The sequence below is a fragment of the Equus quagga genome, chromosome 2 (genome assembly GCF_021613505.1).
Source record: "Equus quagga isolate Etosha38 chromosome 2, UCLA_HA_Equagga_1.0, whole genome shotgun sequence".
Taxonomy (NCBI): Eukaryota; Metazoa; Chordata; class Mammalia; order Perissodactyla; family Equidae; genus Equus; species Equus quagga.
Genome location: NC_060268.1, coordinates 28,795,067 through 28,810,486, shown reverse-complemented (window position 1 = coordinate 28,810,486; position 15,420 = coordinate 28,795,067). Strand labels below are relative to the sequence as shown.

The 15,420-nt window shown below is 52.6% G+C and overlaps 1 protein-coding gene across 8 annotated transcripts in view; it reads right to left on the bottom strand.

Annotated features, from left to right (window-relative positions):
* TEP1 (telomerase associated protein 1) overlaps positions 1 to 15,420 on the bottom strand; it is a 41,545-nt gene that overhangs the window by 5,121 nt on the left and 21,004 nt on the right. For 7 of the 8 annotated variants that reach the window (XR_006887562.1, XR_006887563.1, XM_046654159.1 and 4 more), the window contains exons 13-43: positions 14,825 to 14,993; positions 14,186 to 14,344; positions 13,926 to 14,006; positions 13,036 to 13,166; positions 12,642 to 12,701; positions 11,580 to 11,738; positions 10,736 to 10,912; positions 10,384 to 10,504; positions 9,669 to 9,793; positions 9,274 to 9,387; positions 9,062 to 9,179; positions 8,711 to 8,905; positions 8,406 to 8,581; positions 8,143 to 8,299; positions 7,853 to 8,032; positions 7,282 to 7,374; positions 6,858 to 6,990; positions 6,550 to 6,700; positions 6,191 to 6,324; positions 5,891 to 5,979; positions 5,496 to 5,610; positions 4,818 to 5,058; positions 4,501 to 4,624; positions 3,310 to 3,434; positions 3,089 to 3,188; positions 2,750 to 2,905; positions 2,419 to 2,631; positions 2,014 to 2,167; positions 1,711 to 1,923; positions 985 to 1,145; positions 610 to 723 (exon numbers count right to left, since the gene is read on the bottom strand). Coding sequence is in view for 6 of the 8 variants with exons in the window: in XM_046654159.1 (XP_046510115.1) it covers positions 610 to 723; positions 985 to 1,145; positions 1,711 to 1,923; positions 2,014 to 2,167; positions 2,419 to 2,631; positions 2,750 to 2,905; positions 3,089 to 3,188; positions 3,310 to 3,434; positions 4,501 to 4,624; positions 4,818 to 5,058; positions 5,496 to 5,610; positions 5,891 to 5,979; positions 6,191 to 6,324; positions 6,550 to 6,700; positions 6,858 to 6,990; positions 7,282 to 7,374; positions 7,853 to 8,032; positions 8,143 to 8,299; positions 8,406 to 8,581; positions 8,711 to 8,905; positions 9,062 to 9,179; positions 9,274 to 9,387; positions 9,669 to 9,793; positions 10,384 to 10,504; positions 10,736 to 10,912; positions 11,580 to 11,738; positions 12,642 to 12,701; positions 13,036 to 13,166; positions 13,926 to 14,006; positions 14,186 to 14,344; positions 14,825 to 14,993 (4,438 nt within the window). In the remaining 2 variants the exon portion in view is untranslated. The remainder of the gene's footprint in view (positions 1 to 609; positions 724 to 984; positions 1,146 to 1,710; positions 1,924 to 2,013; positions 2,168 to 2,418; positions 2,632 to 2,749; positions 2,906 to 3,088; positions 3,189 to 3,309; positions 3,435 to 4,500; positions 4,625 to 4,817; positions 5,059 to 5,495; positions 5,611 to 5,890; positions 5,980 to 6,190; positions 6,325 to 6,549; positions 6,701 to 6,857; positions 6,991 to 7,281; positions 7,375 to 7,852; positions 8,033 to 8,142; positions 8,300 to 8,405; positions 8,582 to 8,710; positions 8,906 to 9,061; positions 9,180 to 9,273; positions 9,388 to 9,668; positions 9,794 to 10,383; positions 10,505 to 10,735; positions 10,913 to 11,579; positions 11,739 to 12,641; positions 12,702 to 13,035; positions 13,167 to 13,925; positions 14,007 to 14,185; positions 14,345 to 14,824; positions 14,994 to 15,420) is intronic. The other variant, XM_046654163.1, reaches the window with a different exon arrangement.

The window sequence follows — 15,420 nt, the reverse complement described above, 5'->3', positions numbered from 1 at the left end:
GACAAAGCTGAAAAGTCTGCAATGCCAAGGAAAGATCTGGCTGCCCAGAAGGCAGGGGTGGGGCAGAATATGACAAGTCTATTCAACTGATATTATACTCACTCCTTTCTCTTCTCTTTTAGAGAACAACGTGAGCACTCTGCACTAGAAAACTAGGCTTCACCAACACTGAGCACATAATTTGAGACTCATTGTTGCCTTAGGACCAAAGAAATCAGAGCAGTACCCTTTACCTGCAGGGTCAGGGCATCCTAAGCCCTGGGGCAGACAGTTCTGCGTTCTTGTTAAGAATATGGACTTTCTTATCAGAAAGTGTACTGGCTCAGCTTCGCTACTTACATGACCTTGGAAATTTCTTTAATCTATCTGAGCTCAATATCCTTGTCTGTGAAACAGAGATAATAGTGGTATATACTTTACAGGGTGTTGTAAAGATGAAATGAGACAACGTATGCACAGGGCTTAATCCAATGCCTGGCTCATACTCTGTGCTCAATCAATGTTAGCTATTACAATTACAAACTGGTGTTGGGAAAAGGATGAGATGGGAATGTCATCCTCTCCCAGGAACCCTGCTGAGCTTTGTGCCACTCCCATCCCTTCACTCACCAGTAGGTTGTCTTTGGTCCAGGCACAGCCAGTGACCCAGTCACGGTGACAAGCAGAGAAGGAACAAATCAGAACAGGGGCTTTGGGTGTCCTCACGTCCCAGCAGAGGAGATTCTGGATAGGTCCCAAGAGAGGGAGCCGTCAGAACCATAGGCGGGAGGTAGGAGCACCAGGGTCATCTCAGGAAAGAAGTCTCAAGGAAAGTATCAAGGAAGGGAGGTGCACAGATCCAGCATAGGAGGTTTGGTAAAGCAGAAAGCCGAGGAAGCAGGGAAATGGACTGTTCAGGAATCTAGGAACCAGAGAGGCTGTGGGGCCTGGGGGTGCTGGGGCCAGAGGAGGAGGGCCCAGGGGTTGCATCCTTCTGTGGCTCACCCGGTCCCTGCCCCCAGTGGCCAGGCTGCCTCCATCAGTGCTGAAGCTACAGCAGCTTACGGGGCCCTCGTGTCCCCGGAGCTCAGTGGCACAGGGAAAGTCTTCTGCCTTTTGTGGCAGCGTCAGCAACTGCCTTGGCCACAGCCGCACTGTGAAATCCTCTGCATTGGAAACAGAGAGAGGGGAAGATTCCTTGAAAAAGGAAGCAAGACAGGCCTGGGAGGCCAAAGACAAAGGCAATCACAGGCGCTGAGGGTGAGGTCTGAGGAGGCAGCTCCAGGGAGGGACACAGTGAATCACAAGGCTTTGGAGAGGCCCTGGGCCTCCACTGATGAAGGGTCAGTCATCAAGTGGGTGCACAGTACAGGATGTAAGGTACTCCCTGCTCAGGCTCTGCAGCTGTCTCTCTCTACCTCCCTGCTGCACCTCCACACCCTCCTCTTCACTTTAGCCAAGCGTCTTCCCTGGAGCAGATGAAGGCCATTCTGCATTCTCACCTCAACATCTCTCTCTCTCCTCCTAAGGGAAACCCATCCCTTTATATAGCAAAGTCTCCCACTGGGCAGAAACTCAGAGGATTACAGGGACTGCAAAGAGGTCCCAGGATATATATATACACACACTTGTATGTATCCTCATGCATACATATACACATATATTGGAGGAAAGTATTAGCATATTTAAAAGGAACAATGATTCACTGCCCTGCCCACTGCCCAGCAGTACCTGAGGCAGAAGCCAAGAGTTCCTGGGAGGTGGCCAGTCCCAGCATGGGCCTCTGGTACCTGGACAGAAGCCAGAGGGACTGAAGGGAGCTTTCCTTGAGTGCCCAGCCCTGCAGGGAGCCATCTTCTGCGCCGCTCACCAGCACCTTAGGGCCTAGCCAGGCCAATGCAGACACTGCCACATCTAGAGCTTGACACTGAGCCCCCTGGGAACCTAGAGAAAGAGGGAAAACAAGAGAGGAAGGCACTTGGAAACCGGTCAGGGGAAGGGGTTCAAACACCCCATCCCTTCTCCCTTCGGTACCTGAAGAAATTTTGTAGATCCTAATGCCATCTGCTCGGTACCCAACAGCCACCCGATCACCATCTGGGCTGAGCGCCACGGAGAGGGCAGGAGAGAGAGAGAGGGAACCTAGGCACCCCCGGGGCCGACCCAGAGACCCGGACCACACCTGAACCTGAGAGCCGAGAAAAAGGTTTAAAGATACCCCACTGCTCCCCACCCCCAGAGTTATAGCCACCCCATTAAATTCCTCCTCCCTGAGACTCTTCTCCAGAGAGCTGCCCAGGCACATACCATCATCCCTCTCCCTGTGGCTTGCACCAGCCAAGCTCCTCCAGTCTCAACAAAGGTCCCACCCTCACCCAAATATTCCTTGCCTTTGCTGGCCCCTCCTCATAAGCCTCCACCAGCACTAGGTAACCTGACCTTGCCATCCTCTCCAGCCGTCAGTAACTGGCACCCAGCACGCAGGAAAAGGGCAGCAGCAACAAAGCCATGGTGGGCAGGGAAGGCAGCCAGCCTTGCCCCCTCTTTCCAGGCCCACAGCTCCACCATCCTGTCTAGCCGGCCCACAGCCACAACTTGCCCAGGCACATTGAAGGCCAAGGTACGAACAGAAGCCCCTGGGGCCCCTAGTTCCTGCACGGGGAGGTAGAATTGAAATGTCAGGGCCTGCTCTCAACACAGGCTCACAGTAACACCTTCCACTCCCACCCTCTTGTGCTTCCTCCCCCAGGGCTGCAAAGGACCTTCTCACCTTGGTGACTTTGAGCCCGTCCACCTGGAGGAAGCTGAAACTGCCACTCCAGCTGCCTATGGCTACTACCTGCCCCTCTGGGTGGAAAGCAACGCAGTTCAGGGGCTTGGGACAGGTGTGCTGGAAGGCCAGCTGGCCACGCACTGTGTCCCAGAGCTGGAGGAAAGAGGAGAAAACTCAGGGTGCTGAATACAGATGCCTGAGCTTCTCAACTGCAGAGCCCAGAGGCCATCTTGTCCAGTCTCCTACCCTCAACCTCTGCCATGCTAAGAGAACAACTTCAGGGTGCTGACTCAGAGTTTAGGGCTACTTTGACTCCCACAGTGCCCTGGTCATTACCTTGAGGCATCCTCCCAGGCACACGGTGGCCAGCAGCCGGTTGTCAGGGCTCAGGCAGCAGCTGGTGATTTGGTACTGGTGAGCATTGGTCTGGAGCACCCTATGCCAGGGAGATAAAGTCAGGCCCCTAGGCTCCCCAGCCACGGGCTCTCTCCTTTCCAGAGGGGCTTTCGAGAAACAGGGAAGGCCCTCACTCCAAGACATGGGGGAGGTCCCCTTACCGGCAACCGTGCTGCAGGTCCCAGAGCTCCAGGAGTCCGTCGAAGGCAGTAAGGAAGAGGGCATTGTCCGAGAGGAATGAACAAGAGGACACTCCGTCACAGCCACTCACCACAGACTTCTCCTCCTGTGAGAGTGAGTGGGGAAGCACACTCAGGACACTCCCTTGACCCCACTGTGTAGCACTCCAAGCCCCAACCACAAAGGAGGCCAAGGAAAGAAGGGTTGGAGCCCTTGGCTCTCTACATAAATGTGGCCTCTGGTCTCACACCAGGAACACCTATTAAAAGTGCAAATCCTTGGACCCCACTCCAGACCAAGGCCAAGCTCAAGCTCAAGTGAGGCCTCATGATCCAAGTGGGGCAACATCTCCCCTACTCCAAACCCCATACATATACCCAAGTCACAGAAGATTTTGGCAGGTCTGGAGTAGGGGTGATATGGGTGGGAAATGGAGAGAGAGTGGCTGTGGGATCCACCTCTCCAGTGTAATCTGCTGTCACCCTCCCTTAAGCATCCTCTGCTGCTGTCATTCCCAGCCATTTACAGGAAACATTTTCCCTATGTCTCTCACTAAACCCAGGATGCCTGCCTTTCTCTGTCCTATGTCCTCCTGAAACGGCACAACTCACTCAGCTCTCATCTATGTCACATGTTTCAGTTGCTTTTTATCTTGTATATCTCTCAACAAGACTGACCGCTTGGTGGGCAAAGACAATGTCCTAAGCCCCATGTTCCTTGCAATGCTTAGCACAATGGCTTGAATGGAAGGTATGCAGCAAATATTTGTCATGTGATTGTTTGTTTGGGTTTTTTTGAGGAAGGTTAGCCCTGAGCTAACATCTCTTGCCAATCCTCCTCTTTTTGCTGAGAAAGATTGGCCCTGAGCTAACAGCTGTGTCCATCTTCCTCTACTTTATATGTGGGATGCCTGCCACAGCATGGCTTGACAAGCAGGGCGTAGGTCCGTGCCCAGGATTGGAACCAGCAAACCCCGGGCAGCCAAAGCAGAGCCACTGGGCTGGCCCTCATGTGATTGACTTTTTTGACCAAGCCCTTTTGACCTGATGTGAGGGAAATAGAGTTGCTGAATCAAACAGGGTGATGACAGCTGGGTTTAGCTGGTCTAGGGCTTCAGGGCAACCCATGAGGCTTTTTGGAAGGTAAACTCTGCCCAACCTTGAGTGTCATACCTGCCAGGTTCTCAGGTCCAGCAGGTAAACTGTCCCACTGGCAGTGCCCACAGCTGCTCTTTGCCCACTAGGGGAGAAGGCCACGGCTGTTGGGGATGAGGAAACTGCCAGAGACAGGCTGGTGCTAGAGAAAAGTAGGAAGAAAGGAAGGAAATGAGGGATGAGGGGAAGGAAGTGAACAGGAATTCATTTTGGCATTTCTGTGCCTGAATCTCCCCTTCACTGTGACTCTGGTCTGTCCTTTATTCTCTAGTTTCAGAAAGGGCTGCAGTTTGCTCTCTGGGGGGCTCATCGGAGTCTAGGGTCAAGGGTCTTACGTTTGCTGGCCCCTTGTGGTCTGGGGTTTATTAAGCCATCGTAGCATGCGCTGTAGGTGCCATCGCTGGGAGAGCTGGGGGGCCTGGAGGCAAAGGGGTGAGTCCAGAGGCTGGTTGGCTGCCTGCTGGGGCAGCAGCAGAGGGTACTGGCTGAGGACTGGAGCCTGCTGCCTCAGGAAGGTGTGAAATACAGCAACATCAGCCTCAGGAAGCTTCTGGCCCTCTTCAGGGATGGAGGAAGCTATAGAAGAGATGCAGAGTGTCACTGGGCAGCCAGCCTGGACCCCCGTTAACCCCAGCACCAAATACAATCATACAGCTTGTCTAACATGGTGAGTCTCAAAGTATGGCCCTCTGGCCCCACATCAGGAGCACCTGTTAAAAGTACAAAACTTTGGGGCCCACTCCAGGGAACCAGAATCGGGAGACCCAGAGATCGGCAATTTGAACAAGTTTCCCAGGAAATTTTATGCCTACTGAATAAAGTTTGAGAACTCTGGTCTAAGAGATCTAGGCAAAAGGTCTCCTGAGAGTCACTTGCTTACCATCTTGGCATTTTCAACTTGCAATGGAAATTCGACTATTCTTTCTGTTATAGCTCCCCATGAGCAGTCCCTCTGTGAACACACCCAGGAGCCCCAGATCTCAGAGAAGAAGCCATCCAGTGACTCATCTCACCATAGAGGGCATGGGCCTCCAGGAGCCGAGAGATTAGACCCAGTTCCAGGTGTGCGGCCATCACATGGAGATTGGTGAGAAACTTTGCGAGAAGGCCATAGTTCTCGCTCTGGAGCTGAGAAGGTCAGATTGGATTCATTAGGGATGTAAGAGGCTGGTGAGGAGCGAGAGTCTCATCTTAGACCCTGCCTGTGCAACTGGGACCTAGACCTAGGAGCTGGGACAAAGGACCTGAAGGAGGAGGGCAGGAAAACTGAAAGGGGAAAGGTAGAGGGAGTTTTGGAGGAGAGTAACTAACGGCAGTGGTGATAGTGGTGGTGGTCAAGGGGGATGGGGGCTCAGAACAGCCAAAGCAGTTGCTTGGGAGAAGGTGCCTATGGGATCTGAGGACTCACCAGGTGGTAAGGCAGGTCTCCCAGAGCCTCAGGAGGGCAACTTCGGAAGGTGCCTGAGGCATCGGGGTCACAGGCCTTCCAGAGCTGAGCTGCAGGTGTGGTCATAGGAACAGACATTGAGACGGGCTCAACCCTGAAGCATTTTCAAAGATCCCATTCCTTAGGCTACAGCAAGAGCCATCCACCCAGTGGGATGGCAGGTGAGGGAGCCAGCCAATGGGGAGCACAAGTGAGGGGGTCCTGGCGTCCAGGTCCAGGCCCCACATTCAGCACCCTGGGGTTAACTTGGACTGCAATCACCTGCGATGAGGATATGTGCTGTCTTCTCCAGCCCCGGCCTCCTCCCATAGCGACTTTTAGCTGCTGTTCTCAGAGGCCCGTCACGGAGGCAGAGCCGGGCACCCGGCCGCTCCAGGGGGCCCTCCCCTAGCAAACTGTCCTCATGTGAGGAAGAGAACATAGGAGGGGAGAGGGAGGAGGCCTGTCAGTGAGCATCCCGGCACAGCTGTGGACTCCCATTCCCACCTCAGATAGTGGTAACTTGAGTGGCAGTCCATTAAGGGTCTGGGAGATAGGTGTCAGGGGCTATCACACGGGGCCCTGCCTCAAAAACAGAAGGCACAGGAGGTCAGTGGGAGCTCAGCTGGGGGCACATGTACCTGTGCAGACTCTGGACGAGGAAGGCAAATGGGCCCATGGGGTAGGGGTCTCCACTGTTACCAGCAGCCACTGCTTCTTCCCAGGTCTTGGTCCCCATGGGAAGTATCCGCCATGCACTCAGCACTCCATGCAGCTGGTCCACAGTCAGACCTGAAAACCCAAGCTCTCTGAGGTCCTCGCCAAACCACACAGTGTACCCATCCCTGTGACATCTGGTCCCTCCTTGCACTGCTCACTGAGACAAACAACTGAACCAAGGTCATCCAACCCTGAGCTCCCAGCCTCCAAATCCACCCCAAGCACTGACCACTACGTGTGACCTCAAGGGTAGCCAAGGCTTGGGGAAGGACATTGGGGCCATGCTCTTGTTCCAGGGTGCCCAGGATGTGCTGCAGTAGTAGGGGGACAGTGGCGGGCAGGGTCCGGAGTCGCTCAGACACCTGGGAAAGGAGGAAGATGGGCTTCAGCGAGTAGGGAGAGGAGAAGAGGCAGCTTTGGTTGTGGAGGGTGGTGCAGCAGGAGAAGCCATGGGATATGATGCAAAAGGAAAGAGAAATGGGTGAGAGCGAAGTGGGTAGGGGTGAGATGAGGATGGGGAATGGATGATCATGAGATGACAAAGGATGAGGGGAGAGAAGTCGAGGGATCGGAAGGAAAGAAGCTGAATGGAGAATGGGAAATGGGATTAGGACTTAGAAAATCGGGATTGGGGGTTTACACCCCCAACTGACCTGCTCATAGAGCGTGAAGAGCCTCAGGTGATCAGTGACCAAGCGCAGGTAGAGCGGCAGGGCTGACCCACGCTTCACCAGCAGCAGCCGCATCTAACGAGACTCAGAGGACTCAGCGTGGGGACCAGAGAGCCTGCCTCCAGCCAGCCCTTGGCCTGCTGCCCCCCACCCCTAGCACTAAGACCACTGCAAGGCAGCTCCTCCTCTGAGTGTCCCCAGCAGGCATCACCTGATGACATCACTTCAGGACACAGCCATCCCTTCCTTACACTGCTCTGCCTTGCCAGCCCCTCTTTCAAGGAAGCCCCTCTAGCTTAGCCTGCCCCACCTAATAACCACAGCTTTACTCCTCTCCTCAGCCAGACAGGCCCTGGGAGGCTGTTCACCAGGGGAAAAAGGCAGGGTGATGTTATAAGGCATCACGGTTATTTTGTTAGCAACTCTCCCCAGCACAGAGTTCCTAAGAAAACAAAGGAGCAAGACTGTGTGGGGCAGCCAACAGCCTCAGCACCCTGGGTCCTCACAGCTCTGATTCACCCCCCACACCCACCAGCCCCGACCTAGGTCCAACCTGGTTGTTAAAAGGTGACTCCTCCAGACGCTTCCCGTACAGAGCCAGCTCCTCTCTCACCAGCCGGGCCCGAGCAGATGGCTCCAGAGGCCCCAGGGCCACCACATGAGCACCCTGGCTCCGCTCAAGGCTCTCCCCTAGGCCTGCGTCAGTAGACATGCTCAGCACCAGGTGCACCCACTGTGATATTTGAGCAAAAGGGCAGGGAGGTAGAAGGAAAAGGAGAAGAATGTTGGAAGAGCCCCAAACCTCCCTACTGCATCCCACCCACACCCCCTTCTCACACTCACCCGGGGAAGGGTCTTTGGGATCCAGTCTGAGATCAGTTCCCCTTGCTGGTCCACCAACCTGTCAGCCCCGTCGACGATCAGGACCAGGGTCTGGCCAGATTGCAGGGACTGAGCAGACTTGGGCAACAGCCTCTGCTGCAGGTGCCACACCAGGCCCCTGTGTGTGGAGGGGAAGGACCAGGGTCAGTGGGAGAAGGAGGAGTAAGGGGTAAGAGGTGGTGTCATGTGGCATCAAAAAGGCTGGGCTAATGGCGGATACACACCGGTAGGTGCTGGGGAGGGCGCTTGGCTCCTGCAGTTGGCTATGCAGATAGGCACATAGGCGTCTGAGCAGGGTGAGGGCAAGACCCTGGTCAGGGCGGGCCCCTGAAAAGTGGAAGAAGACTAAGGGGGCCACCTTGACTCCATCAGGAGCCTGCAGAGCTGACACAAGGGATGCCTGCATGGGAAGGAAACAGTAAACACAGTCATATTTTATATGCACAAGCTCCCTGGGCCCCACCTCCTCAGCCCTCCTCAGCCCACACAGTCCTCCCTCCCTCCTGCCCAGGCCTCTGGGACTCTATACCAGGAAGGCGGTCTTGCCCTGTCCTGACTGCCCGGTCACCAGGCTCAGCCTCCCTCGGTGCAGCATTAGCTGCTGCACCATGTCCTGAAGGAGGCGCGGTCGGGCAGAACTCAGTGGCTTCCGCAGCTGCTGAAAGGTGGCCTGGACCAAGTCATCATCTGGGACGGATACTGGCTGTTCCAGCTGGGCCTCGGGCTGAGGGCACATGGGGCAGTGACTATCCATGTTTCCATGGTCCTCAGGACCCCCAGGCCTAAAACTCACACAGCCCCCACCAAGTTACTTTCTACCCAGGGCTACCTAGACCCCGCCTCCCTCTCCACTCCCCTGGCCACCGTCGCTCCTGCTGACCTGTAGGTAAAGCTTCTGGATCATATTCCACACATCCTGCAGAACCAACTGCCCAAACTCCTCCAGCCCCCCAACATAGGGCCGGCCGGCTGCCACACCCCCCCACTCACAGGCATATCTGTGGGCAAAGCAAGCACAAGCAGAGTCAGGGCAGGCCTGGCTCCCCTCACCACATCTCTCCACTCATGGGCTCTCTAGCCCTCCCAGCTCACCTGCGACAGGTAATCCCTTTCTGTCTGTTCAGAGAGCTCTTCAGTTCTGAGATTCGATGTGCAGCCTCTTCAGACTCGGAAGTAAAGTCAGATTTCCAGGCTTCTGGCACAGACCTGAACACCAAAGATACCCCAAGAGTGGGGCTGGACTCAGACCCCAGTGTCTCTCTACTCCCAACCATAGCCCTGGCTGTGGTTACCACAAACTCCTCACATGGAGATCTCCTGACTTCAGCTGCGAGGCTGATTTGGTGCTGCAAAGGCAAGCTCTCTGAGCCCTGTTTCTCTCTTCTAGCTTCCCCTTCCTATACTCTGAATGTTGGAGACAGAAGACATGGCCACTGATCCTGTCTGGGCTTCTGTGGAGACCAAGGCACAGAGGCAAGAGAAGGTACCTGAGCAAGCTGGAGTCCCGGAAGTAGATGAGAGCTTGGGCAGATGGCTGCAGGCGGAGGCTCCGATCCAGGAACTGCATCACCTCCATCTCTGTCACAGAACGACCTGAAGGGTACTGCTGGGCCTGTAGGAAGACGCAGAGAACAGGCAGGTTCAGTCTTAGGTCACACTAACCCCTCCCTTGAGATGTGCCAAGACCCCAGGGCTCCTTCATCCCAGTAATGTTCCTCCTTCCCTCCAGACACAAGCCAATAAAACATAGCTAATAGCTAACATTTATTGAATGCCTGTCATGTGTTGAGCATTTTTAAAAATAGCTGTATAATTCTCATCGTAACCCTGCAATGTAGACATCATTTTTGTCTTTAATATACGGGGAAGTTGAGGCTAGGTGAGGATAAGCCATTTCCCAAAAAGCCACACAATCTGTAAATGACAGAAGAGACATCAGAACCCAGATCCATCTAATGGGAAAACCTAAACAGACCTACCTCATACCTCTCGCATCCTTGGGCAACCCAGAGGTACTTCTCAAAGGAATTCCCTCATCTTAGACTTGGCCACTTGCAGGACCTTCTGCTTGTGTTTCACTTCAAGTCTCAAGGACCTGCCTGTGCATAGTCCCAGTGTTCCTGACAGATGTGGCTACTCCCCACCCCTGCCCCAAACTTGGTTTCCTCCCCAGACCCTGCTCCAACTTGTCATCTGCCTTACCCAGCGGAAGTGAGGATGGTCAGGGAGGTTGTAGTTGGGGGGAACATAGCCATAGCGGGAGCCCAGAATCCCCACAAACAGCTGTGAGTTCTCCACCTCCCCAAGGCACACTTCCAGTTGTCTGCAGGCACAGTTATGGGGACACTATATCAGGGAATACAGGCACAAATGGGGAGACAGGGCCTTGCTGACAACTGAGCAAAGTGAAGGCAGGCTGCTCTTGTCAGCATCCAAGGAGCATGCCCCGCCCTCAGCCCTCTGCCGTTCTTGCAGCCTCAACCGTGCCCACCTCAGTTCTACCACTCAAGTCCCTTCTTCCTGACCCGGCCCCTCTTCTCTGTGGCCCCCACACCTGTTCCTACGAGTCTCCTCCTCGGTGACGCCCCAGCGCAGGTCAATGGCATGAAGGCTGATGCGGTGGGGGGCGGCTCGGGTCTGCAATGCCGGCAGCACAGACCTCAGCAGCAGGTCCCGCTCCCCGTGCATGTCCCGGAAAGTGGAGGAAATGAAAAGCCGGATTTTGCGCCATCTGGGGGTAAGAAGAGGGCTGGGCTCAGTCTAAGGCTCAGGCCCACAACCCAATTCTACAGACACAGCTGTGACTGCCCTTCAGCACTGAGCACGAGCCAGGTAGGAGAGACAAGAGGCCTCCAGAGAATAACCTGCTCAGAGCCTCAACTGCAGAGCTCTGGAAATTAAACCCCATTTGCCATTTCTCATGCGCCCCTCCAGTGTCAGCTAATACTTATTATACACTTACTATTTGCCCATGGAATGCTCATGATAACACTGTGAGGTAAGCACAATCATTATCTCCATTTTACTTATCAAGGAACTATAGGTTTAAGAAATTAAGCAACTAGCCCAAGATTCAAGCTACTATTTGGCAAATCTAGGAGGAGAAACCCAGGGCCTGTATACCTAAGCCCTCTGCCTGAGCTCTGGCTACATGTCTGCAGTGCTTGCTGCCAGCCTCACATTCTAAACTCTTTCCCAAGAAGAGAAAGGGGCGTGCTCACGATCTGACAATTTCCTGTGTTAGAGAAACCCCTGCCTGGGAAAGAAGAAGTATACCTCAGTGAATAGAATAAGCAGCATCTCAACAGCCAGAATTTCAGTCACCTGAGTTTCTCTAGTTTTGCTGGCAGCCCCCACACACACTCCCATTTCACAAAGACATAGAAACACAGACTGACCGAGACTGGGAAATAGAAGCCAAGGGGCTTGGAGTATTCTCTTCCAGTGGGCGGAGAGACGGGGCCCCTGTCTTTCCTGGAGGTGGTGGAATCTTGAATATTTTGTCCATTTGGCCCACATGTTCTAGAAGACGGGAGGCCCCACGCTCTGCAATGAACCTGACATAAATAGTGACAAAATTAACGAGAGCAGAATACTAGAGGCCAAATCAGGAAGATCTTCCAAGGAGGAAGGAGACAAAGATATGGCTAGGTTAGGTCACCCAGTCAACTGGAGCTCTTTAAGAAGAGGACCGCAAGCAGTGAATACAGACTTAAAGTAAACAAGGGTGCAGACCCATGGGAATGAAGGAACAGAGAAGAAACCCAGCTCTAGGCCCTCCTGTTGTGTATGGTTATCACAGGCTTTCTGTTGGGCCAGGGACAACGGCACTGGGTGAAGGTGCAAAGATTAAGGCCATCTCAGTCTGGGCTTGATCAGCTTTGTACCAGCCATGAAAGATCCCTGGAGAAGTAACAATGTGCATGAGGCTTCCTAACAGGACTTGAGGGCAATGGGTAGCATCCAAATGAAAAGACCGGGAAGAAAACAAGGCTAGCAGTAGAGAGAAAGACAAAGTAAAAAGACTCCTGTCAATTTGGTATAAATAAATAAATTTAGCATGGGATTTCCTCTGGATCAAGAGTGGAACAGACCACATAGAATGAATTAGAAGTGATATGACCAACCCTTGAGTTGTTCCCTTAAAAGCAAACAGTGCAATCTCCCAGGTCTCCTTTTCTTCTTTCCTACTAGATGTAATACAAAAATGATGGCTGCAGCTGGAGCAACCATCTTGAACCATGAGGTGGAAGCAGAGTGTTTGAGGATGGTGGAGTGACAAAATAGAAGGTGCCTAGGTCCCTGTAAACACTGTGTTGTTGCTATGCCTAGACAGCTGTGAAAAAGGAATAAACTTTACCTTGTTAAAAAGGAAAATGAATGGAGTAGATGCCACAGATAATCTCTGAAAGATGTTCTAACAAAGCCCCCAACCCCTTCGGTGCTCATACTGTACTTACTTCAGAATCCCGTCAGTACAGCCTAGGAGTGTCACGTCATTGGGATTTGAATCTGAAAACCTGGCCAAGGAAGAAGCAGTACTACCCATCAGAAACAGTGCCAGGAACACAGAGTCACTGTCCCCTAACACTCTAGGATGGACACCCCACCTCTGCACTTTCAATAGGGTTATTTGCTAGGCTGGAACTGGGGTGGACCCCCCCCCCCCAACAAATGAGTATAGAGCTAGGCTGAAGACTTCAGAGAAGGTTCTAGCACTTGAAGTGCAATACATGTAAGAGGCAGAGATGGGGAGGGGCCTGGCAAGTGGGAGTGACCCATGCTTTGGTAGGGTAGAGAGGAAATATGGATCACTATCTTCTGGCACTCAGCAAGGAGTATGAGCATCCTTACGTGTAACATATCCTTCTTAAGCAAACACCAACAAAGAGGCACTTGGAATTCACGTGCTGCCAGAAAAGCTGTTTGGCCTCATTTATCAGGCTTCCATTCATAATGTGGCCAAAGAGGATGACCCTGTCCACCTGTAAGATGAAAGAGGAGGGGCTGAGACTGGGGGACAGAGGGATAGACGAGATGCTAAAGAGCTCAAGACACCAAGAGAAGAGATCTGAGGATGAGGGAACTGAGGGAACTCTGAGGGGGATGAAAACTGCCTCTTCTGAGAGCATCAGGAGGGCAGAAGCCACTTCACCCTGACTTGGAGGGCCGTCAAAGCCGAGGGTGAGGAGGGGCAGCCAGGTGCTGTAGCTGACTCATTCAGGCTCAAAAGAGCTGACTGTCAAATCTTTAGGAATTTTGTGAGCCAGTTGTTAAACGTGGCCACTATTAAATTGCATAAACTGACAAATAAATTCTATTAAAAACAAAGGTAATAAATACTCAAAACTCATCACTTCCTAATTATTTTACTATTATCTACTCTTGATCTTATTAACATCTACTTTATCTGTATTGTGGAAATACCATATAATGGTGTGCTACTGAGCATCTCTTCCCAACTCTGTGTCCACTGACATCATGTTGGTCGCTTGAAATCAGCTATGGAAGGGGTATTTATGCTGTGGAAATTAGCAAATGCTATTTACCAAGACTTATTTGTCCAGACTGCTGGCTGATTAACATTTACCAGCATACCGCTGGGGGGGCGGGTTACAGCCAGCAGGGAGGTGATCTGGGTGCTGTACAGAGTTTGAATGGTTAGCTTTGAGATATGAGATATATCAGTTGTGGAGGAAAATGTGGGGGAGGGGAGGGTTTCTCATGGCCTGGGCAGTACTCACAGGGACCCTTTGGGCAGCCAGAGACAGCAAGTACTTCCCAAAAGTATCCCGGGAAAATTCATAATAATTTCCGTCCAACTCCTGAAGGAAAGAGGCTCATGTTATGCGGTTGCATGGGAGATGACCAATAAGCAACAAAGACCATAGTCTGCTTAGGAAACCTTCAGAACTGTGTCTATCTAAGCCTTTCCTGACTATTCAGGCTGTTCCCAGGCCTGTGTCCTTTCATATATTTTTCATGGTGGGGGTGGGTGCCTGACCTGGACTTGAGCATGGAGTTCGATGGCAGTCTTCAGGATACCCTCTTCTGCCTTGAGCACAGCAGTCTTCAGAGTGCCACTTCCGCACAGCAAGAGATCCGCGTGCTCCGCCCGCGCAATCATCATTCCAATCAACAGCAGCACATAGTTCAGGGGGGGCTGAATGGACAAGCATCAGGAGGAAAGAAGGCTCCCTTATGTTGGAATCCACTCTTGTCCATCCAGCCCTGGAGGCCAAACACCTCCACTGGTTGGAGAAAAGGGGACAATATCCTCAGTTAAGAAGGGACAGCCCTCAGGAAGAGCTGATGGGGAGGGAGGTGGAGAGAGGCCAGGATCCCTGCCCAAATTCAACACTGGGATGTAGGGAGGTGAAAGTGAGACATATTTTGGTGACAGAAATTTAGAGAAGATTTAGTCCCAGCCAAATGCTCAATGTCAGTACCATAATCCATGAACAGGTCAAGACCACATTCTAGGAATTGTCCCTAGGAACCAAGGTCTGATACCAGGAAGCAAACACATATCATTTATCTCAGTTTTGTGTCCTTGTTTGTGAGAACCAGGTCCGTGAACAGGATATGTCTCAGGATCCCCAACATCCTACCAACCCCCACCTTTTTATTTATTTTTCCTTACCCCTTGTGGGTTGTTCTTGGGACAGAGCTTGTCTGCTTCAGCATCTGTCATATAGACCAAGAGGGTGCGGCCTGGCAGCGGGGGCAGGCTGTGCTTCACGGAGAGGTTCACGGCTGTCTCCAGGGCCTGTCGATATCGAGCCAGCGTCTCACTGTCATATTTACACTGTCTGCAAGCAGGAAAGACACAGACGGAAGGGCTCAGGGGCTTCCCTGTTTGACACTTTGAAGCAGGCGGGAAGATGAGAACTTGCCACTCGAGTACTGAATGTTCACCCCTCTTTCACAGCCCACCTCCAATGCTGGTAGAGAAGACGAGGACAGACCTTCCCTTCGTCTCCATTCTACAGGACTCCTCCATTCTCACGGCAGGAGAGGAGAGGTCCTCTGTAGACTTACTCTCGGAAATCGCTTACCCTACTGATCCATACTTACTTCATGAGGCAAGATTTAACTGCTACATATTTTTAAACTCTATTTTAAAGAGCAAATACTAACTCTTGACTCTGAAAACTGACAATTAAAGGAGAAAGAGTTGAACATTCATCTCATCTTTCCAACACAATCGCTATGTCGGGGTAACTAAACAGCTTTAAT